At 38.9% G+C, this 24,223-nt stretch overlaps 2 protein-coding genes and 1 long non-coding RNA gene across 5 annotated transcripts in view; 2 read left to right on the top strand and 1 right to left on the bottom strand.

The window, feature by feature from the left end:
* Window positions 1-3,843: 3,843 nt before the first annotated feature.
* Window positions 3,844-24,223, bottom strand: part of LOC309974861 — a 37,308-nt gene continuing 16,928 nt past the window's right edge. For both annotated transcript variants that reach the window (XR_014326926.1, XR_014326927.1), the window contains exon 6: window positions 3,844-4,023. This is a non-coding gene — a long non-coding RNA (uncharacterized lncRNA). The remainder of the gene's footprint in view (window positions 4,024-24,223) is intronic.
* On the top strand, window positions 4,018-16,468 carry TRIM13 (tripartite motif containing 13). 2 transcript variants are annotated; one of them, XM_082859649.1, is made up of 2 exons: window positions 4,018-4,419; window positions 14,417-16,414. In XM_082859649.1, the coding sequence occupies exon 2, from the start codon at window positions 14,425-14,427 to the stop codon at window positions 15,646-15,648; it is 1,224 nt and encodes a 407-aa protein (XP_082715775.1). In that variant the 5' UTR covers window positions 4,018-4,419; window positions 14,417-14,424; the 3' UTR covers window positions 15,649-16,414. The 2 variants fall into 2 exon arrangements, with proteins under 2 accessions (XP_082715775.1, XP_082715776.1); XM_082859650.1 differs by lacking the exon at window positions 4,018-4,419 and adding an exon at window positions 10,226-12,585 and having other exon boundaries at window positions 14,417-16,468.
* Window positions 17,371-22,799, top strand: KCNRG (potassium channel regulator; the record flags this gene model as incomplete). The annotated part of the gene is made up of 2 exons (XM_082859337.1): window positions 17,371-17,951; window positions 21,541-22,799. The coding sequence occupies 2 exons, from the start codon at window positions 17,371-17,373 to the stop codon at window positions 21,779-21,781; spliced, it is 822 nt and encodes a 273-aa protein (XP_082715463.1). The 3' UTR covers window positions 21,782-22,799.

The raw sequence follows: 24,223 nt of genomic DNA, 5'->3' as shown, positions 1-24,223 counted from the left end.
ATCAAGTCTTAGGTAAGTTTCTGTCTTTTGTGATAAATGTATTTTTACAGGTAGATTCTTTTCCTTTTAATGGAATGTTTTGGATGTTCCAACAATTTCACTGAAATTGTAAAGCTTTAAAAAGCACTGCAGAGTCTTCCTTTCATTAAGTGAGATGTTTTTTCCTTTTCCTCTCCTTTCCCTAAGCATAAGGAAGGAGGTACAGCAGTGGAAAGATAAACGCTTTTAAAAGGCCACCCTGGGGACTTCCCTGGTGGTGCAGTGGTTAAGAATCTGCCTGCCAATGTAGGGGACACGGGTTCAAGCCCTGGTCCAGGATGCGGAGGAACTAAGCCCGTGCGCCACGACTACTGAGCCTGCGCGCCACAACTACTGAAGCCCGTGTGCCTGGAGCCCATGCTCCTCAACAAGAGAAGCCACCGCGATGTAACAAAGAGTAGCCCCCACTCTCAGCAACTAGAGAAAGCATGCACGCAGCAATGAAGACACAACGCAGCCAAAAATAAATAAATAATACATAAATAAATATATAAAATAAAAGGCCACCCTGGGCTGGGTGTAAAAAAAGCAGAAATTATGGTGCTAGCTTCCTCTACTACGTAGACAGTTTAGCTCTGCTTAAGACTATTGTGCTTGAGCCTCACATTACAAATCCAAAACAACCGTTATTCAAAACCAGCATGGTTTTCTTCTCCCATATAGCAGTAGCAACCATTTATTAAGTACCTCCTATATGTCAGATACCATGTTGGTTGCTTTGTATGTTATCTGATTTTCACAATCAAGTGAAACATTATCCCCATTTTACAGAAGAGAAAACTGAGGCTTAGAGACGCTTAGTAACTTGAACAACTTGTATATGGCAGAGCTAGAGTTTGGATGCAGAATTGATTCCAAAGTGTCTGCTCTTTTTGCTGCACCTTGCAATGTCAGTGCCTTGTATTGCCAGGAATTCTCGTTGGGGAATGTTGGGGCTTGCATTCATGACTGGCAGCTATTGGGAAGGGAAGGACAGAATAGTAATGAAATGTTCCAGTATATCTAAGGAGGCTCACCAGCACCACTCTCCTGCACATAACTGCTCCAGTCTTAATTATTAGACGTTCCCCATTCTGATAATTTACATTTCAGTGTACACCAAATTTGGCACTGTCCCTTTTGTTATGGAACATCTGATCACGTCTTGGTAGATGGAAGGAAAGCTGGAGGATTTCACCTTTGTCAAGGCTGAGGACAAAAACAACACCATGAAATAAATCACAAAAATAAGTATATGTGTGTATATATATATTTCAAATATATAACATTAGAAATTCTACCTGTAAAAATATATTTTTCACAAAAGACAAACTTACATAAGACTACATCTTATTGCTGTGGTGACATATGAATTCCAGTCTTAAGCTTAGTCTGCTTATTTGAAGAACAGTCAATAAAAGGAAATTCCAGTGTGATAAGAATTTTGACAGTCCCTCGGTATGGGATCTAGTTATAGTGTGCTCTTCCAGGAAGGAGGTAGCTGTGTGGGTGGGTTTTAATCCATGTATGTAGGTTTTTAAAATTTTTTAATTTATTTTATTTTTGGTTGCGTTGGGTCTTTGTTGCTGCGTGCAGGCTTTTCTCTGGTTGCGGCAAGCAGGGGCTACACTTCGTTGCAGTGCGCTGGATTCTCATTGCCGCGGCTTCTCTTGTTGCAGAGCTCGGGCTCTAGGCGTGCAGGCTTCAGTAGTCGTGGCACACGGGCTCAGTAGTTGTGGTGCACGGGCTTAGCTGCTCTGCGGCTTGTGGGATCTTCCTGGACCAGGGCTTGAACCCGTGTCTCCTGCACTGGCAGGCGGATTCTTAACCACTGCACCACCAGGGAAGCCCCGTGCATGCAGGTTTTAATCTCTTTTTCTAGTCACACTATATGTGGTGATTCCCTGCTTGGCTGTTTTATTAGGACCATGGGAAGGAAAATAGGTTATTCTTCCTTCCCTATTTTTCTACACGTAAGAGAGTTTAATATACGATGGTCTCTTAGTAGTTTATTTTTTTGTTAACAATCTAGGGATTTCTATGCAGATTTAACCAACGTTTTACATTTAGTTGGTTATAAGTTAATTAATTAGTATCTACGAACAACCAGGTACACATAGGACAATTTCTGATTTATGAGTTAATAACCTTTCACTCTTGTATCATTTTAATATTAGGGTATTCAAAATGTTTCTACAAATCAGGAGTTTGATTTTCTTTTAATAACACTTATTTAGTAGGAGACTGGGCTGCAGTTTTCGTTGGCACTGACAGTTACCGTGCTGTAGAAAGACCGTGTACCTGGAACCTGACTTTAGAGTCTCAGCGCTGCCTCTTGTTTTTTGCCTTGGAGAAATCACTTCATCCGTTTCCTCATCTATAGGATGAAGATCATAATTTCCATTCCACAGTGTTCTTATGAAGAGAAAATGACATAAATATAGGAACTGTTCTTCAAAGGCAAAATTGGGTTTAAGGGAGACACACACAAAACTGGATTTAAGGGACCCCGGGCATGGTGAGGAACTGGACATCTCAGAAGGGAGTGGGGAGGAGCTTTTTACGGGGTTTGAGCTAGTATTATTAGTCACCGGGTCCAAGTACTGTAAATAGACCTTGAATACCTTTCCCCCCAATTCTACTTCCAAATCCCAGACTTCCCCAAGTGGGGCGGGGGTGGGGGGCGAACTCAACCCCAGGGCATATTCTGTGATTTTTGTCCATGCTTCACATCCCCCAAGATGGCAAGTTTTGGAGAAGCCATTCTTTCATCATTGCAATCTTCTTGCAACCGCTCCTTGGTAAGTGCTTAATGCGTTTGCTAATTAGAGAAGGTCCCTATACAGGGTGCCGGACATCAGAAGAGTGAGTCAGGCTAGCGGCTGATAATTTAGAGCCATACTTGAGTTTTTCCTTCTCTCCAAAGAAAAGGGCAGTGGTGTTTTTCCTAAAAAGAAACCTTGAATTGGGTGGCTAGTGTTCGGCCTAAAGCCTGCAAAGAAATACATAGATGCAAGGTGTGGGTGGGTGCAGTAGTTAACTATTTTGATCGTGCTGCGGCTGGAGCAGCGCGGGCGCCCGCCCCACCCACCCCGGGTTGTGGGGTGCGGGGCGGACAGTCGTCTCCGTCCCCCCAAGCCGCTGTGGCCGGGCCTCTGGTCCTGAGAGATGCAGATGAAGCGGTGTGAAGGGTTGGGCTTTTTTTTTTGTTCCTAAAAATGCAACGAACAAAAAAAAAAGTACAACAATCCAAACCCAACCATCTTGTTGCGCGCCGGCTTTCTTCCCAGGCGGCTCCACCGGGGACAACGCCGCCTCCCGTCGCCCGCGCTCGGTCCAGGCCGACCCCGCGGGTCTGCGCGATCCACGTCCCCTTCCCGGCGCCCGGGGAACGGCGCTTCGCGGGCGCGCGCAGCCCCTCTGGAAAGGAGAGAAGCCAGCAGCCAGCAACCCTCCCCTCTCCCAGGCGCACCGCGGCGGGCGGCGGTCATCGGTGGCGGTTGGAGATACCGGAAGAACTCCGCCTCCCCTCACCCACTCCCTCCCCGGGGGAAAGGCGAGGCCTAGCCTCGGAGGCGGACCGAGGTGCCGGCGGAGGAGGGCCTTGGGGCGGGGCCCGTCGGCGCCGCGAATCCATTTTGCAGCCGTTCCGACTCTTAGCGCGCGGTGCCCGCGGCTGGAGGATTGGCCGCGGCGCGGCTCCCGGTGGGAACCCCCCAGCGGCCCCGGAGGTCCGAGATAAGTACCCGCCGCCCGGGTCTTTACGGGGAAGGGGGGTGTGGACTTGCCCTGGCCGGGCAGGCACCTGCGTGAGTCGGAGGGGCTGGCGGAGAGCTCAGTCGGCGCTCCAGTCCCGGCAGCACAGCGGAAAGCAGCCAGGCCCCGGAACGGGGGGATGGGGAGCAACGGCGTGCGGGTGGGCGGCGGGGGCAGCGCGTCCGGGCTGCTGAAAACCTGGTCCGCTACCCAACACGCCTGGGTTCACTTCCAGCGCCTCGGGATCGCCTACAAAAGAAAAGGCGACCATGAACCGGAGTCAGAGCACGCGACCACCCCCTGGCACTGAACCTGGGGAGGCTGCCTGGCCCCGTGGGAGGGCGCCCTCACCGAGAAGCTCCTTAGCACAGAGATGGCCAGCCTCTCCCATGCTCCTGGCTTTTTCATCAGGTCCTAGCAGGCTGGCTTTATTTGTGGGGGATGATTGAAAAAATTGAGGGTGAAGACTAAGGACCCTTTGCACATAAATGCATAATACCCTCTCTTTCTTTGTTCTTTCTTTACAGTAGCCTCCAGTCACAACGTGGAAAAAAAAAAAAAACCAACCAAACAAAACCAAAACCTGATTGCTCTGCCCTGGGAAATTGTAACCCTGACCAATACACCCGCTTGCAGGGGACAGAGGTAAACTACAATACTTTTCCCTACGTTAAAAACAAATAAACAAACAAACAAAAACCAACAAAAAAAGAAAGCACCCAATTTCGTCAGGCCCAGAACCTTTCAAAATTGAACTCTGTGCAGAATGTATGTGTTCCCACCCTCATGGATGGTCTTTGTTCTTTTCATATTTTGTCAAAACTCAGAAAAATTGATTCTATACTTGGAAATTCTTTATGTGACAATTATTTGAAACATACTATAATCCAGAGATTCACACTGCAAAGGAAAAGAGGCTACAGCAGCTTTTCTTTCTTTTTGATAATAGGTTTCTTTTTCCTTCTGTGTCACTGCTGCTAGGGCTTATATAACAGGGCTTCAGTTTTCTGACTCTACAGACCTTTATATAAAAGGTATTTTAAATGCAGAATTTCTTTTACATAGCCACTCCCTCTGGTAGAACTTGATGGAGCTATTGATTAATTGGTTATACTTCTGTCTTGCACAATAAGCACATATGTTTCTTCATGCTCTCCTATCTTTCCCTAAAAATACCATCTTTTTTGCACCAGCTGATGCACTAAACCTCTCTGGCAAGTCCTTCCATAACACCAGGTTATTTTCATTCTCTACATTTATTGGTTACCTGGCCCTGCTTCTGCCATAGCTGTTGTTCAGCTATGCCCATTTCCACGAACATGCTTTGTACCTGCTATGCTATGTAATACTTACTTTGTCCTCCCTTGAAATTACAGTTCAAGGGAGTCCAACTCTCCTTTAGGACCTTTCTTGGTTAATACACTCATGCTCTAACATAACACTGTAAATGAGTATTTACAGTTTTCACAGTATCTGTACACATATGTAATTAAACCACCTTACACTGATGTAGCTCAGTAGTTTACAAAATTGTCACACATTACTTAGTCTTTCCAAGAACATTATGAGGTAGGTACTGTAAAAATCCTCATTCCATGAAGGGTAAAACTAGTGCTTAAAGGTAGGTATTCAGATGCAGGTTCAGTGCTCTTTACCCTTCACTGGAGAACCTGTTACAACCTACTTTGTAAAAATTATAGAATTTTAGAAGGGATTTAGAGAGCTCATGCTTAAGGTTCTCCATTTGATGAATGAGGATACTGAATTCCTGACCCACTTTCTGGATAGTGCTAAGGTCTGAGAATTGGGAAACTCAGGTCCTATGCCTTGCTTGCTGTGTACAATTTGCGGGAGCAGGGTAGGCTCAGTTTTTTCACTTGTAAAGTTAGGTATTTAGCTAAATGATCTCTAAGATGTTTTTAAGCCCAGTACTTCTGTTTTATTCCTACTCCATAACTTTTAGCACCATATATTCTTATATATTGGTAATACGTAGACACATACTAATATTAACTGCCTTAAACTGTTTTATATTTTAAACTTAGGTAGGTATGGTAAAAAAGTGTATGGTAAAAAACTATGCCTTTTTCTTATTTTTTTACTAAGCTCTATAAAAGTATGATTCTGTTGTAAGGTTGGGAATTGCATGGCGAGGTGGAGTACTGTCATACATCATTGGTCAGAGTTCAGAAAGTGGTATGCCCTTTCTAGAGGGAAACTTGGCAGTCTTTTCAAGAGCCTTAAGAATGTTCCTACTCTTTGACCCACCTAACAGTTGGACTAAGACTTTTCTACAGAGCGTTCATTAAAATGTTACAATCCACCCAAAACAAGCAGTCAATAAGAAACAGCATATCCATAAGATAGACGGTCATGTTCTAGAAGAATTTATAATAGGGGAAATGCATATGATAAAACAAGTGAAAAAAGTGGATACAAAGTTGTGTTATGCTTCCAGTTTTGTTAAAATATGTGTGTGTGCAAACACACAGTATTGGGAGGAATGTGCCAAAATAATGTTAGAAGAAATGTACCAAAATAATAATAATGGTTATTCCTTGCTGATGTAACTATGGGTAATTTTTTTCCTGTATTTTCTGAATTTTCTATAATCACAAATTACTTTTATAATTTTAGAAAAACAAAGTCCACTTGCATGGATAACCTCTCCAACTTCAGTATGGTGTCAGCTTTCTATGTCCTTTTGTAAGGCAGTTATCACACCTTTTATAGTAACAATACCTTTGTAAATGTGCTATATTTCTGAATTTAGGGCAGGAATTGACTTTTGGCTTATATTTCATCTTTTAAAATATCATTGGATTATCCATTTTTGTTATTCGTGAAAGACACTGCCATTGTCATTACCTTGCCTTGGGATTTTTAGATACTAGAATGGTGCTAGAGGAATAGTACTCATAACAGTTAACTAAAAACAGGTGTCCTTTGACATACAGAATAGTTACATTCCAGTTAAGCCTTCTGTAAATATAAAGCAAATTCCCATAATGTGAACGCTTTCTAATTCATTTGCATTATAGATGTAAATATATTTCTAAGGAAAAGTTGAACTGAAAACTTTTGCCAATAGTTTAAATTATTGTCTTTCCTGTGGCATAAGCACCACAAGTATATCTCCTTGGCAGTAACCTGGCTCCCCATTTAAAACTCCCAGAGGAGCTCTTCCTTTCTTCCCCTGCATATGTGCAGTATTGAATATGAGTGAGGAGTGCCAACATAGTATTATAGAATACAGCCAACCTAAAAATTGCTTAAAGTTTAGCATAATTAGCTTTCTACTTGAAATATTTTCTAGATCAGTTTTACTTAGAATAAAATGCGTATGTAATTCTACACTGAGCAAAAGGAACTTTGTTCAGACCAATTACATTTCCATCTCAGAAGTAAGTGCTTATTAGCAGGTAGGTAGTACTTATTAGTTATCCACTAAATACTTGTTTTCACTTGGCACAGTATTACATACTACGTAAATAATTTCACTTATCTACATAGATCTAGCTTGCTGTGTACTGAATGCTAGACTTTGACATTACTTTCTGAAAGCTGGAATTAACCTCAAATGCAGAGCTAGATGATGAAAACTTTTAATAGATACCAACCTGTTGGGGATAATAATTTAGGTTAATGATTGCCAAGTTTATTGTTGTGAAAGAAGACAATTTGTTCTAGGGGTAGAATTTTGCTACCTTCATTTAAACCTGTTTACATTTATTTGGGAGAAAAGGAACCAGACATTTCTAGTTTGTAAAACCTTTGCAGAAGTCAGTAGTTCCAATTTAAGTTAATTTTAACTCTTAACAGGTAAAGATAAGTAATCTGGGTTTGGTTCCTACCAGACCAGGAGAATAATTTGGGCTGTATGTATGTTTCCTTCAAATTCAGACCCTCATTATATTCAAATTGATTTCATCTGGATGGGAGAGAATGGGATTCACCACCATTCGGTGTCCTCATAGATTTCTCAGTAGTTGTACAAAAATGGGATAGGGATATCTGATCTAGCTGGTATCCTAAAACTATTGATTTAATGCTGCCGATTTACAGGATTACAGAATAATATCTTGGGTGATTATCAGGTGACACAGGGAAAAGAAAATAGGGAAAGAAACATAAGAAGTAAGGTAAAGAGGAGGTGTGAGATAAGGAAGGAATAAGAGGAAATCAAAAGATTGCATTCCTTGAAATTGAATGGGGAAGATGAGTTAAAAGAAGAATAAACAAAGGAAAAGTCGAGGCGAAATAGTGGCACAGAGAAGAGAATGAAGGAAAGGAAAAAACTCATTTTTTCCAAGTTTTTCTGGACTATGAAGGTAATGACCTAGTTTTTTGTTTTTGAGACTGTCACCTTAGTCCAAAAACTTGTGAATTTTCTGAGTAGGTAGGCCTTCCAAGCTGCTGGACCTTCTGTACTAGGTTTATTTTGCCCTACTTATCAGGAATTCTACTAGAAATACCTTGGAGGAAATTTTGACTACTACTTATTCTAGGATAATGCCAGAAAAGGTAAGTTACTTATATCTTATATGGACACAAAGGTAAATTATATTTTGTTTGCAAGGGCCACATAACAATTAGATGAGCTATTTTAGATGCTATATGTGGTATATTTATTTTATTTTTTTATGGCTCCTTAAGGTTTTATTTAAACATCTTTATTGGAGTATATGGTATATTAATTTTAATATTCCTTTTTTAAGTTATCAGAAATTTTGTCTTTTTCTTAATCTCACTTTATCCTGTTTGGATCATATAAGTTTGGGAACAGTCTCTAAAAGCCAGAATGAGGTGTTAATAACACATTGATATAGAGTATTAAAAAAAACCCAAAAACTTGAGGGCTTCCCTTGGTGGCGCAGTGGTTGAGAGTCCGCCTGCCGATGCAGAGGACGCAGGCTTGTGCCCCTGTCCGGGAAGATCCCACATGCCGCGCAGCGGCTAGGCCCGTGAGCCGTGGCCGCTGAGACTGTGCGTCCAGAGCCTGTGCTCTGCAACGGAGAGGCCACAACAGTGAAAGGCCCGCATAGCGCAAAAAAACAAACAAACAAAAACAACAAAAAAAAACCTTGGTAAATAATTTTCATATATTGTTAGATACCTTTCAAAACACTTATTCAATGAGGAGAAAAACTAATATGTATAAGTGGTTTGTCAAAGGTCATAGACTGAGAGCAAAACAAGTATGTCAGTCTCCTCACAGGCCTTGATCCAGAGATTCCAATAATATATTTTTTATTTTATAAAAAATAAAACAATATTACAGCAGATTAAACTCTCTGTGAAATTTATCATAGTTAGCTAATGTTTTTGAAGTTTTACTTTTTTAGCTCAATATTGTTTTCTTATTATTGGTCCCCTCTTTAGGTTTTTTTTTTCCAACTTTTTATTGTGAAAATTTTCAAATATACTGAAAATTAAAAATATATTACGGAGGGCTTCCCTGGTGGCGCAGTGGTTGAGGGTCCACCTGCCGATGCAGGGGACATGGGTTCGTGCCCCGGTCCGGGAAGATCTCACATGCTGCGGAGCAGCTGGGCCCGTGAGCCATGGCCGCTGAGCCTGCGCATCTGGAGCCTGTGCTCCTCAACGGGAGAGGCCACAACAGTGAGAGGCCCGCGTACCGCAAAAAAAAAAAAAAAAAAAAATTACAATAGATATCCTTACATCCTCTACCTAGATTCAATAGTTGTTAATAGATTCTTAGTAAGTTTCAAGAAACGATTATTAGTGGATCTCATACTAAAATATCAGTATACTACTTGAAAATACAGTATACAACTTGAAAATAAGATTAACTAGTGGGATGAGGGGAAGTGGTTTTTTTTTAAAGGTGAGCTTTTATTCTAAGCTTTGTTCCAAGATAAGGTTGATTGGTGGCTGTCTGTTTAGTAGAGCTCACGTAATTTAGTTTTGTCTATGAAGTGAGTTTCAGAATTTGCTATCTAGTTACTTGTTAGGTATTTAGATACTGCTTTGAAATTCCTGAATTCAAAGATGCCTCAAAGCAGGATGGAAATTTGATTTAAATCTCTCAGATATAAGGTATAATATATTGGCTTTTCTTTTTCTTCTGTAATGGGATTTGGGAAAGAAATCATGGGTATTATTTTGAACTTTATATTGCTATCAACTAATGAAGTTCAAAGATTTAATAGGAAAGTTTCTTTTAATTAAAAGGTTTTATATATTTTTTAAATAAATTTATTTACTTTTGGCTGCGTTGGGTCTTCATTGTTGCACCCAGGCTTTCTCTAGTTGCGGCGGGCAGGGGCTACTCTTTGTTGCAGTGCGCGGGCTTCTCGTTGCGGTGGCTTCTATTGCAGAGCATGGGCTCTAGGCGCGTGGGCTTCAGTAGTTGTGGCGCACGGGCTTAGTTGCTCCGCAGCATGTGGGATCTTCCCGGACCAGGGCTCAAACCCGTGTCCTCTGCATTGGCAGGTGGATTACTTAACCACTGCACCACCAGGGGAGCCCAAAAGGTTTTATTAAAATTACCTTTTAAGAGTGAATAAAATGAGCACCTGTTCAATTGTAATCATTTTGGGTTGATCATATAAAAACAAAAGGGCTTCCAGGAGGGAGAAGTCATATATATTAGCTTTTACTTCTATTTTATGACTCCTTTATAAGTGTTGGCTTTTCCATTTTTAATATTCTGGTTGTTGTGTTACTGTTTTCATTTGCAGAGACTGTTGTTGCTATATACCTACTCAAGGTTGTATTGATCAAACAGTTTTCATAGTCTTCCTTAAGTGTGGATATCTTGAATGTTTGCTTAAAAATAAATCTGTGGTGGTGTTATACAACTGTGCCTTTGTCAAAACTCATAGAACGGCGTACTGAAAGGAGTGAGTTTTATTCTACATAAATTAAGAAGTATATTTTAAAGTATAAATATGGTAGGAAAATGAAGTGGAAAACCAGAGAGGCGGTAGATAACTAGGTATATATTTGGCTACTTTCTTTGTTGGTATAAAACTTGGGAAATTGTTGGGAATTCCCTGGTGGTGCAGTAGTTAGGACTCCACGCTTTCACTGCTGAGGGCATGGGTTCAATCCTTGGTTGGGGAACTAACATCCCAGAAGTCGCATGGCGTGGCCTAAATAAGTAAATAAATAAATAAATCTTGGGAAATTTTTAATTCAAAAGAAGAAATGAATCTTGGAAAACTTATTTGCCTTTATATACTTAACTTGACATTGGTTAAGTTGAAATTTTATCACTGGTGAACAGTAGTTTTGTTCACATAAAATTTCTTGATATCTATATTTGTCCCCCAGAAGGGGGGGATATGTACTTTGGTTTCATCAAAGGAGTAAGCTCAATTGATTTATTTAGATTTTTATGTGTTAGCCACACTTTAGAAAAGGATCTATAAGTTCCTTTACTGTGAAAAGCATACCCTTCACTTAGTGAGACTAAAAACCTTATTATGTATTTTCCTTTAAAACTTTTAAGGCAACAAACTTGCCATGGTTTCTTGGGTTGTTAGGCTATATGTCTCAGTTTTCTCTAAAAGTCAGCTGTGGAAGTGGTCACATAGTTTTGTGATTAAAGTTTTGAGTATAAAGCTAAGAAAAGAAAATAGTGTTTAGTTTTAATGTGGATTAAAATGAGAATCTTTAAATTATAAACCAGAATTTGTAAGTTATATCACGAAAAGTGGAACAATAGGATCTACCATGATTTTGATGCAATTTTTTTAAAAAAGGGACTTTCCAAATACCAACTTTTTTCCTCTGGTTCATTTTAAGAGCTGTAAATTGATTGTGGCTTTGGGATGACTGTTTATTATTTCTAAATTTTCCTGTTGGTGACATTTTCCTTTTGATCATACTTGATTGCCTTAAAATTCTTCTTGGTCCCTCAGTTTTCTCCAAAGTTTCTCTTTGTCTTGGGTGCCCTTTTTCTCCTTCTCATGACAAAACTTGGTATCCTTTGTTTTTCCTTTTATTTATTTAATGTGCTTGGATAGGATTCTCTGGAAGTGTTAACCTTGCAAGGATGAGTAAATTAGGTTTACTTTATTGAATGCTGCTGCCACTACTTTCCTGTTCCTACAGTTTACTCCAAAATCTAGCCTTAGCATAGAATTCTTAGGTGAAAGGTGACAGAGATCAATGGAGGTGAAAAAGTGTAGAACCCCAGGACTAGTGATGGAAGATCATCAAAAGTTTTCCTTCTTTGCTTTAAAGAGTCAGAATGTTTTATAGCTGCTTGATAACTTCTTAGAGAGCACACTAACCTCAGTCTCTGTAGCCATTCTCTTCTCAGTGCTTTTCAAAGGTTGTATGATTTGCCATGTCACAAAAGATTTTTCAGAAAAATAAGCTTCATCACCATTTTTGCCGTGTAACACTAAATTTGACAGAATACTCTTTGCTTTAATTCTACATATATATGTATTATATATTTGTTATACATATATCTCTCACAACCTAATAGAAAACCATAAACTAATTAGTCTTGCAAGTTCAGCTTATCTTTTAAATACTATTTATCTTCTAGATTGTAGCTCCAATTGTGATTCTTAAAATTACTGTTAAAATTTATTCATTTCCTGGGACTTGCCTGGTGGTGCAGTGGTTAAGACTCCATGCTCCCAATGCAGGGGGCCCAGGTTCTATCCCTGGTCAGGGAAGTAGGCCCCACATGCATGCTGCAACTAAGGAGCCCACATGCCGCAACTAAGCCGGCAAGCTGCAACTAAGGAGCCCACAAGACGCAACTAAGGAGCCCACGAGGCGCAACTAAGGAGCCCACCTGCCGCAACTAAGACCCGGCACAACCAAGTAAATAAATAAATAAATAAATATTTTTTTTTGAAAAGTATTATATAATAGAAATTATTTACTTTTGGTTATAAGATGGCATAGAGATTAGTAGACCCTATTTTGTTACTTTGGTGGGAATGTGATATGTGTGTGTGTATATATCCCTCAGTAAACTGAATGAGGACATATTTAGCACTATTTTTGGTTCTAAAACTTCAGGGATAAAAGTTTTAAAGTGTACATTTTAAAAGAATAAACTTGAATTGAGAATTGGTATTCTCTATGGTATCCTCTAGGTCAGAGATCTCAAATATTTTGGTTGCAGGACCCCTTTACACTTAAAAACTAAGGCTCCCAAGAGCTTCTATTTACATGTGTATTATATATAGATATTTAACTGTATTAGAATGTATGATTTATAACATGCATTGGTGATTTGAACCAATTAGTTCACTGTGTAATATAGATCTCCAAATAGTGACATATTTCGTTATACACGATCTCTCCTCTAAAAAAGCCAAAGCCTACATGTTAATATCACCACTTGTTTCATTACAAGCTCTTAAGTGGCAAATATGTTTTCCAAAATCCAATTTTCACTCAAAAATTCAACTTTTTATCATTGGCGAGAAATACTGTCATTTGTTTCCCTTGAAGTGATGGGTTCATTTTGTTCATTTTCAAAAAAAAATCTGTCAGATACCTAAGTCTGCACAGCCATAGTTCGTCATTTGTTGTTTCAAGTAAAAATGGTGTTCCACAAAAAAAGTGGCTGATTTAGCTTGTAGCTCAATCACCTAATTGCTTTTCCTCCAGACAGTATCTGCCGGTATGCAGTAGAAATGCTTTGTGGTTACTTCATATTTTGTCACACAAAATATTAAAAAGACATGTCCACAAGGATCAAGATTTAGTAAAATGAGTAATTTTTACTGCTTCATCTAGAACATTCTAAAATGAAACTGGCTGCCCTCACCCCTGCCCCCACCGTGGGTACGTGGTGGTGAAGAATACAATAACCAGGAGTCCAGTTTGGTGCTACCTATTGCCTTGTTTGATTCCTGCTAAGGCTCCAGCAGTGTCTACTCACCATTGCTCCTTTTACAGTGCACTGTCAACATTGTGCCAGAAGTAAATAACATCTCAGTATTACTATGAAAATAGTATTGTCCTCACAGATGCCCTGGAAGAGTCTTAGGGACGCCCAGGTTTGTCCCCACTGGCTTTGATTACTGTTCCAGTGGTTTGAAAAAATATTCACTTAATTCTCAAGGGAAGAATGAATTGCAGCTGTCTCATTTTATGTTTTTACCTCTGATTTTAATAATTGTAATCTTGCCTTTGAAATAGAAAAATATGCCAGTTTTTAATAAAAGTCTACGTGACAGTGCATGCTTGGATTTATATTTCTGTGCTGCTTTCTTTAAATAGCATACCATTTTATAATTGTGGGCCCAGACTAAAGAGCTCATTCTCTTCAGACACTGAGTGGCTTTGTTTCTGACAGCTAGTAGTCAGCTCTGTTTTAAAACAAGCAGTTGGGTCCTGCTGGCTCAACTTGCAGTTGTCCTAGTCCTAACCCTGTCTCAGCCAAAGACTGTTGTTGGAAAGCCCACACAAAGGCCTTGTGTACAGGGAGCCCTACTAATAAGGAGCGTGTTCTAGTCCCAGCAGATTAAATCTGCTTTGGTGTGCATTCCCTTCACAAATTTCTCACTTATTTTCTTTGTTTGGTTATTTCAGTGAAAAATCATTTTTAATGGCTGTGAAGATAGTTTCTTCTAACTAGTCCGTAGTCCAAATGAAGGGGTTACTGGAGTAAAATAAAATGTTTCTTTCTCTCTGGTAGGAGATGTGATGGAGCTGCTTGAAGAAGATCTCACGTGCCCAATTTGCTGCAGTCTGTTTGACGATCCTCGAGTTTTGCCTTGCTCGCATAACTTTTGCAAAAAATGCTTAGAAGGGATCTTAGAGGGGAACGTGCGGAATTCATTGTGGAGATCATCTCCATTCAAGTGCCCCACATGCCGCAAGGAAACTTCAGCCACCGGGGTCAGTAGCCTGCAGGTTAATTACTCCCTGAAGGGTATTGTGGAAAAGTATAACAAGATCAAGATCTCTCCCAAAATGCCAGTGTGCAAAGGACACTTGGGGCAGCCTCTCAACATTTTCTGCCTGACTGATATGCAGCTGATTTGTGGGATCTGTGCTACTCGTGGTGACCACACCAAGCATGTCTTCTGTTCTATCGAAGATGCCTATGCTCAGGAAAGGGATGCCTTTGAGTCCCTCTTCCAGAGCTTTGAGACCTGGCGTCGGGGAGATGCTCTTTCTCGCTTGGATACCTTGGAAACTAGCAAAAGGAAATCTCTACAGTTGCTGACTAAAGATTCAGATAAAGTGAAGGAGTTTTTTGAGAAGTTACAACACACATTAGATCAAAAGAAGAATGAAATCCTTTCTGACTTTGAGACCATGAAACTTGCAGTTATGCAGGCCTATGACCCAGAGATCAACAAACTCAACACCATCTTGCAGGAACAACGAATGGCCTTTAACATTGCTGAGGCTTTCAAAGATGTGTCAGAACCCATCATATTTCTGCAACAGATGCAGGAGTTCAGGGAGAAAATAAAAGTCATCAAGGAAACTCCTTTGCCTCCCTCTAATTTGCCCTCAAGCCCTTTAATGAAGAATTTTGATACCAGTCAGTGGGAAGACATAAAACTAGTAGATGTGGATAAACTTTCTTTGCCTCAAGACACTGGCACATTCATTAGCAAGATTCCTTGGAACTTTTATCTGTTATTTGTGGTAATCATTCTGCTGGGCCTTCTCATTTTCTTCAGTCCTACCATATTCCTAGAATGGTCTTTATTTGATGAAATCACAACTTGGAAAGACAATCTTTCAAACTTTAGTTCCTACCTGACTAAATCAGCTGATTTTGTAGAACAATCAGTTTTCTACTGGGAACAGTTGGCAGATGGGTTTTTCATTTTCAGTGAAAGATTAAAGAATTTCACTTTGGTGGTGCTGAACAATGTGGCAGAATTTGTGTGCAAATATAAACTGTTATAAAATCTGTTTGAAGTACATAGTTCTGTGTCTTTTGTTAGAAATTTGTCAGAATACAGAGTGGTAGTTCAGATTTGGTCAAGATTCCAGTCAGATATTTTCCTCCACAAGTATTCCTTTCAAAAACAATGTCCTACACATGTTGTTGAAATTAGGTAGTATAAAGATAAAAGTGAAATTTAATAGTGTAGTCCTGAGCCCTCCTTCTTTTTTAAAGTGCTTTTGAAATAAGCATCCTACCCCTAATACTGGTTGTGTTTATGCTATGAAAAAAGGGGATGTGAGAGAGTACATGATTTAATATTGATGAGGTAGTGTAATAATGATTGTTCTTAAGCATGTAATAAAGACTACTCTTGTAAAGCAACTTTTTTTTTGAGAGTGAACATTCTTTAAAAAGGAATAAGATATGGATTGAATTTCCAGCTTTTTCTGCAGAGGGTTGATTTCTTTTTTTGGTACAATGTAAGTCTCATGTAAACAAAAACTGGCATTACCTTATGCGAAGTTTACGTTTTAAGGAGGGTGGAGATTTATTTCAGCTTGCTTTTATCTGCTTAGGTTTTGTAAATTTATCACCAGAGGAGTTTGGAGGTAAACTACAAAACTTAGGTGACTGTGCAAGCAAAGGCATGGGTAAAAACAAACAAAAAAACACATTGCAAGAGCAGGAAATGGAAAAGCCGCCTTTTTACTGGCAGCTAAGTGTTGTTCCAAAGTATCATGGCAACTGTACAACCAATCAATTCACTTGTTTAAAGAATTTTTTAAGAGTAGTAAGACTAATTTAACGATAGATGAAACAATCTGTCAGCTATTATAAAGTACAAAATAATCAGCTAAACACTAAGGCTGTCCTATCTGCTCACATGAGATAAAGATGCCCTGTCTCCCACAGAACAAAAATAATTTTTTCACCTTGTTTAGAATTCAGATGAAAACAAGAAGTGACTTTATCTTAGAACTGCTTTCAGTCAACCTTATTTCTGTCATGGGACAAGACATTCCTTGACAGTCCAGAGGGTCTTTACCCCAGTCCATTAATTTGGTTGAGAGGAGGTAATACAAGCAGGGACAGGAAAAGAAGGTGGCAACTAAATTTCAAGTACAGAAGAATCATTCTAGTTATGAGAAGAGTAGTCAAAATAATCTGCTAGTTGAGGTAATGACTGCCTTATCCCCAACTGGCAATCCAAGATTAGCCACTAGATTGCTAAAGGGATATAAAAAATTAAGACAATGTTTATAAATATTACCTCTGCCATGAGGACTCATAGTAGATAAGAGGTTTGGAGAGGGGGAATGCTTTTCTGCTCCCAGTATATTTTATAGATTTACAAGAGGTTTTTATGAAGGTTCTTTTTTTTTTTAATGAGATATAGTAAAGGGATCTATTTGACACATGTCCTCAGACATATTGGCAGTTTTCCTTAAACTATGGAGTTCCTCATCTGTTATTTTTTCATTCTGTATACTGTACGTTCCCAGGCAACTCTCAAATTTGTAAACACAGCTATGGACACACTCTCTCAAATTTGTAAACACAGCTATGGACACACTATTTGCTTTAACAGTAGTTACCTGGAAATCGAGGTCTCTGTTTTTGTTACATTCCACTCCCCTACATTTCTTAATCATATGTAACGTTTGTGGTCACAGGTTGATTTTCAAGTTCCTAAGTCTGTGCCTGATGGTGTGTAGCCTCTAGTGTGAAGCAAGAGGAAAATGAGTAGTCAGGAACTGGTCACTTTGAACGTGGGAGGGAAGATATTCACCACAAGGTCTTCAACCTTAAAGCAGTTTCCTGCCTCTCGGTTGACACGTATGTTAGATGGCAGAGATCAAGAATTCAAGATGGTTGGTGGCCAGATTTTTGTGGACAGAGATGGTGTTTTATTTAGTTTCGTCTTAGATTTTTTGAGAACTCACCAGCTTTTATTACCCACTGACTTTTCAGACTATCTCAGGCTTCAGAGGGAGGCTGTATTCTATGAACTTGATCCTCTGGTGGATCTCTTAAACCAAGAACACCTGCTACAGCCAAGACCTGCTCTTGTGGAGGTACATTTCCTAAGCCGAAACACTCAAGCTTTTTTTAGGGTGTTTGGCTCTTGCAGCAAAACAATCGAGATGTTAACTGGGAGAATTACAGTGTTTATAGAGCAACCTTCAGCACCGACCTGGAGTAGTAACTCCTTCCCTCCTCAGATGACCTTACTTCCACTGCCTCCACAAAGACCTTCTTACCATGACCTGGTTTTCCAGTGCGGCTCTGACAGCACGACTGATAACCAAACTGGAATCAGGTATTTTGTATTTTGAAGCCTCTATTCTACACCGGTTCCTGATGTATCACCTCAAAATTGAAATTTTCTCATTTCAGTTTTGGAAAAAAATGATTACTCAAAATGATTTTTTGGTGGGAGTAACCAGCAGAGTTGGGTGGAATGACCAGATAATTATTGTCCAAACTGGGATACTTTTCAGAGTGAAAGAAGTTGTTATTATGTGGGACAATAAGAATAAATCAAAGTTGTCCAGGGAAAACTGGGACTATGGTCATTCAAGTTGTAGGAGGAAACAATTTTATAGATTATGTTCCATCACTATGGAATGAGAAGCCTTTTTCTCCCCAAGGGTTTCTTTTCGTTGCTGGTATATAGTAAAGGCTCAACAGTTTGTCATGATTTCATTACACTATGTACAGTTGTTCTTTCAGTCCTTCTGATTTGGCTACTGATTTTTCTCCATTCCACTTTATTTTTAAACACCATTAAGGCAGATATATCTCATGGCAAATCTGGTCTCCTGTTACATTGTTGGCACTCCTTACACAACTCAAAATACTGGGATAGGCTGTCAGTATATTAAGGATAGTTGCTTCTGAGTCAGTCACTTTCTCCCCCTGTTATTCTTGGCTGGACCCTAAGACGGATTTCCACTCTACTGTCACGGACACTTTTTTCGCCGCTTAGAAATGTCTTAATGCTGTCCCACTGTTATTTTACTGTGAAAGCTGGCTTTAATTTTCAGGAGGGGAAAAAAAAAGTCTACATATGTTCTTTACTGACAGTATTTAAATAAGATACACGTTTTTGGGGTCAAGGTAGACAGACATATTTGGGGATATTTTCTTAACTTTTGCAGTAACCATAAGAAATGACCAATGTTTACCCCTCCCACAACATACCCCTTGGTCCTGCATACCAGCTGAAGAACCCAGTAGGACAATTCTTAAGTTTTTACGCTTTATAATTTCCTGCCTTTCCAAAGAGGCATGAAATGTCATTTTGGGGAAAGAGATCCAGCTAACAGGCTGATTGAGAAGAAAACCTAAGACCCTATCTTCACCTCAAAATGTTTTAAGATACCTCTGGGCACAGTTGGTGGGGTACTAACATAAATAGAAGGGAAATTACCAGTTGTTGTTGTTTTTTAATTTGTGTGATTAAGATCTTTGGGGATCCCTTTCTAAAAAGTTAAAAAACTAAGAAAAAATGGTGTCATTGATTTCAAGAAGAAACATGCAAGATAAAAAGGTATCATGGAAATACTAAATGATTTTTAAAAGCTATGCATTTGGAGAAAATGACTATAATCTTGAAAAACATTAGAAACTCAAGTTGGGATATTCTTTGTGTGTACACAGTGACAGTAGTTTTCCCTTTGCTGTTAAGTGTTTGTGTTTTACAAATAGTACAAAAAATTTTTTCATCTTAATGAGAGAATGACATTATATTTAAATTCCAAAACCAGAAGCTATTTTTTAAACTGACTTTTTCTTGCATCCCCAAAGAGTATTCTTTTCAGTTGTTTGAAGTTTAGAATTTTTTTCAGCCTATAAGTGGTCATGATTTTCTTCTATAGTTCCAATTTCAAAGTAGAGGTAGAAACCCAAATAAGGTGACATTATTGGGAGTTCAGGTGATCGGATGAAAGCTCTTGGTCTTAAGAGGCCCACCTTAGGTATATAATTATTTAGCTAGCAATCATTTTTATTTCTTGCTCACTCCTTGTGGTCTGAATCTGTCCATTCAGATGTTTTTCTTGATGGTGGAAAGTGGAGGAGTGAGCCTGAATGGCTGCTCAGAGCCTGATGTATCATCCAGCTGTTCAGTATGTTCTACTAATATGATTTATCACTCTGAGGTCTTGGTAACCTAGCAAGTTGCTCAGTTATTATCTCTCAAGTTCACAGTACTAGAAATACTTGGCATGCATCTTGCAGAGGGCCATACCACATTATCAAGTCAAGTTATGGTCACAGGATTCTAGAGTCTCTTTGGTAGCCATCTTCTATCTGACCGTTCCTGTATAAACTAGCTCAAATGGAAAAGTGTACTTGCCTTATAAGTTTTTAAAATAAGTTTTGATTTTCCAGTTCCCATTAGTTTCTTTTATCTTTTTCTTATGCCTTGAAATCTTCCATTTTTCATTTTGGCCTCTTAGGGAATCAAGTATTTAGGCCAAGTGATTTCTTGCAAGTACATTCCACTTTGTTATCACCTACTATATACTATTTGCATCTTAATTTTGTGAGACATTCTGTAACATTTTTTCTCTTTGACAAAAGTTTCTAGGCTATAAAATCAAGATCTGGGGTTTGGGGGTAGATGAAATGATTTACTAATGTTAAAAATTTGCTGTATTAAACATAAATGTGCTTTTGATATGTACTTTTATAATTTTTACATTTTATTATTGAATTTTTTTCTTTGCCTAGAATGGGTTTCTAAATGTGAGCTACAATAACCACTCTATCAATCATAATTAAAAGGAGGCTAGGGATGACCCCAAGGCTCTTTTTATCCCATAAAACCACAGACAGTTTAGGTAGCTGCCGGGAACTAAAGCCTTTTTTTTTTTCACATCTCATAAACAAATGGTGGGAGGACACAAAGGATATAAAAATATCCTGATGGGGCTTCCCTGGTGGCGCAGTGGTCGAGAGTCCGCCTGCCGATGCAGGGACACGGGTTCGTGCCCCCGTCCGGGAGGATCCCACATGCCACGAAGCGGCTGGGCCCGTGAGCCATGGCCGCTGAGCCTGTGCATATGGAGCCTGTGCTCCACAGTGGGAGAGGCCACAGCAGTGAGAGGCCCGCGTACCAAAAAAAAAAAAAAAATCCTGATAGTAGATAAAGAAGGGGCAATATAGCTATATCTTTATGGACATGTTATGTTGACATTATTAAAGCAACATATAGTCAATCTGAAAAGTTCAGGTATATTTTTCTTGAATAATGTGTATCTATCGAGTTTTCCAGAAAGTTTTGTCATTTTGACTCCAGAAGCCTTTTGACCCCATGTCTTGCTCTTCAACAATGGACAATTATTGAGAAAAATTGACAATAAAGTCTTCTTGACATTTAACATCTGCAAAATTTCACCTGCAAAATGCATTTGATAGGAGAAAGTCACAAAAGAAAATTTGTAATGTCAGTGCTGGTAATGGGTAAAATTAGATCTAGGGGGAAACTGTAAATGTATCAGATGTTCATTAAAAAGATTGAATCAGTTAATTAAATCGATTAGAACAATATTTAGTAAGTTGAAAACAAAATTTGGAAATAGTTAAATTACATTATATGAAAATTAAGCTAATTTAATTGGTTGATCAAATTGTTTGCTCCAGAAAATAATTTCTCAATGAAAATTCATCAATGTTGGCTATATTCCTAAATGTGGAATTAAAATGACTTTGGAGATCACAGCAAAGTCTCTGTTTTCAGTAGCCTGAAGGTACTGGCTTGGATTTATAAATGAAGTCTTTAAAAATATCTGATCAGAAAATGGTTTGATACCTTTATTTGAGGTTATAAATCAAATATTTCTGTTTAGTTTTGCTGGTTATTAAAGGGATGTTTTATAATTGAACATTTTTGTGTGTCCTAGGTATGTTTCTATAAAACCTGATAACCGAAAACTGGCCAACGGAACTAATGTCCTCGGCTTACTGATTGACACTTTATTAATGGAAGGCTTCCATCTGGTCAGCACCAGAACAGTATCCTCTGAAGACAAAACTGAATGCTATAGCTTTGAAAGGATAAAAAAGCCTGAAGCTCTTGCCATGAACAAAACACTGAAACCAGAGACTACCCTCATGCCAGAGCAATCTCAGAAAAAGAAATGAGGTTCTCTGTTCTCTTTTAGAGTAAAAAGAAATTGCCATTTTCTGGTTTGGAAATTCCATATTTAGGGCATATATGTTAGTCAGATATGTACTCACCCTAACTTTCTGGCCTTCTACCATGCCATCTTTGGGCAACCACAGCTTAACAGTGCTTAAGACACACTAACTATGTGCTGCTCTCTAAACAACACCGTGCACTTGGTGCTTTGGTGCACATTCCTTCTACCTTCAATGCCTCTTTCCCTTTCTCTTCTTCATGAACACTTACAAAGCGTTCAAGAATGGACTATGGAATCAGACTGCTTGATTTCTAATCCCAACTAAGTCACTTACTAGCTATGTGGCTAGGGCAAATCATTTAACCTCTCTCTGCCTCAACTTTTTCATCTATCAAATGAGGATAATAAATATATCTCCCTTATAGGATATATGAGGATTAAAGGAGATAATGTAAAGCATTCAACACACTGCCTGGCGCATGGTAGGCACTCAGTAACTATCAGTGATGATAATGATGAAGAAGATGGGTAACCCACTTTCAACTGTACCTCTTCTGTAAGGCCTTGTTTTCCTCCTTTCCTAGGCATAGTAATCAGCCCTTTCCTCTATCTAGACTTACATGCCATCATAAAAACAAATTTTTCTCACTTGAATGTGAGCTCGATCCACTCAACAGTTTTAACTCTACTATGTGTAAAGCACTGTGCTGAACACTTGTTGAGAAATACCTTTGTTACCAATTAGCACCTACTCTGGTAAAAAGCTTTTTGCATATAACTTCTACTAACATTTAAAATACACATATTACTTTTTAAAAAATATTTATTTATTTGGCTGCATCGGGTCTTAGTTGCAGCATGCGGGATCTTTTAGTTGCGGCATGAAGAATCTTTTAGTTGTGGCATGCAAACTCTTAGATGCGGCATGTGGGATCTAGCTCCCTGACCAGGGATCGAACCTGCATTGGGAGTGCAGAGTCTTAGCCACTGGACCACCAGGGAAGTCCCCTACACATATTACTTTGACTTAGTGAGTCCTCTTGTAGGAATTTCTCTTATATACACGTCTTTAAAATATTAGGATAAATATCTAGAAAGGGAATCATTAGATCAACGAGTACAAAGTACTCTGCACATAGTAGGGTTAAAAAACATTGAGTGGAAGCAGTTGAGCAGCATTTTAAAAAGTACCATTCATTCATTCAAAAACATCTGTTAAACGTTTGTTGAATACTATACTAAGTTTTCAGAATTAAAACATTTACTCATGACAAAAATCCTTATTCTCAAGGAACTCACATTCAAGTGAGACAGTGTATCATCATAACAGCGAAAAATTGGAAGTAAACTCAAAGTTCATCAACAGGTAATGGGTATAAAGTATGGTTCATACAGTGAAATACCGTGCAGCCTTTAAAAAGAATGAGACAGCAGTTTATAAACTAAGAAGGAAGGATTGTCAAATATATATAAGTTGAAAAAAAGCAAGGAGTAAGACAATGTATAAAGTGGAAAAATATATTTCCACTTTATATGCAGTATCTAGTTTCCATTTGCAGAAAGATATATAATACTCATATATCTATATTCATGGAATTTTCAGCAAAGATATGTGTCACCTGTAGAGAGGAAACTGGGTGAGTGGGGTTTGGGTGTGGGAGGAAGATTTACTTTTCATCAGACCAGGGAGGTCTTTTTTAAAAAAGAAAGAAAAAACCATACCTGAAAGATTGTGTGTGTGTGTGCCAGGGTTGGAGGCATGTTATGGCATAGTATGGCTTATTATCTCATACTGACATAAATTTTACTCTTCCATCCTTTCTGTGAAACCCCTACACTTAGTAAAGAAATTACACTCCAGAAATTTCTAGTAATTACTTATAGATTTGTGTACTAAGTTGCAGGGAAGAAAGATTTAAAAAAAAAATTTCCTAATAGTACGTCAAAAGATTATGTATAATGGAAAAGTGCAAAATACTTCAAGATTAGTAACGTTAAGGTTAGCAACGGAAAATAATGACCCAAATAAGAAAAAAGCCTTATGAATGAGTGTTTTGTTTTTGGTGGCACACATCCTCTCTTTACTGCAGAAAAAAACAACTTAGTTGTTTTAGTCTGTCATCTTAGTTTTGGGGATGATGTGTCTGGCCTGGTTCCCTTGCTAGCATCATATTCGAGGGCACAATATTTCTAGTTTGCTAAGTTTTGGGCACGCGTGTGATTTAACTAGCTGGGTGTAGTTGGCATGGTTATATATGTTACACTGTTTAATTCCGTATACGGCTTTGCTGATAAGATGATTCAAAACTGATAACTGGTTAAAAGAATAGTGAAGCAAAAAATACTGTAACTACAGGTTGGCAAGGAATAAGATAGGAAATGTTTAAACTGCTATTATGTGTTCTTAGTCATTCACACTTGCCGGAAATTAGCTTGAGATGAG

This window comes from Leucopleurus acutus, assembly GCF_964270905.1.
Source record: "Leucopleurus acutus genome assembly, chromosome: 18".
In the NCBI taxonomy this organism is placed as follows: Eukaryota; Metazoa; Chordata; class Mammalia; order Artiodactyla; family Delphinidae; genus Leucopleurus; species Leucopleurus acutus.
This window is presented reverse-complemented; position numbering and strand designations above follow the sequence as displayed.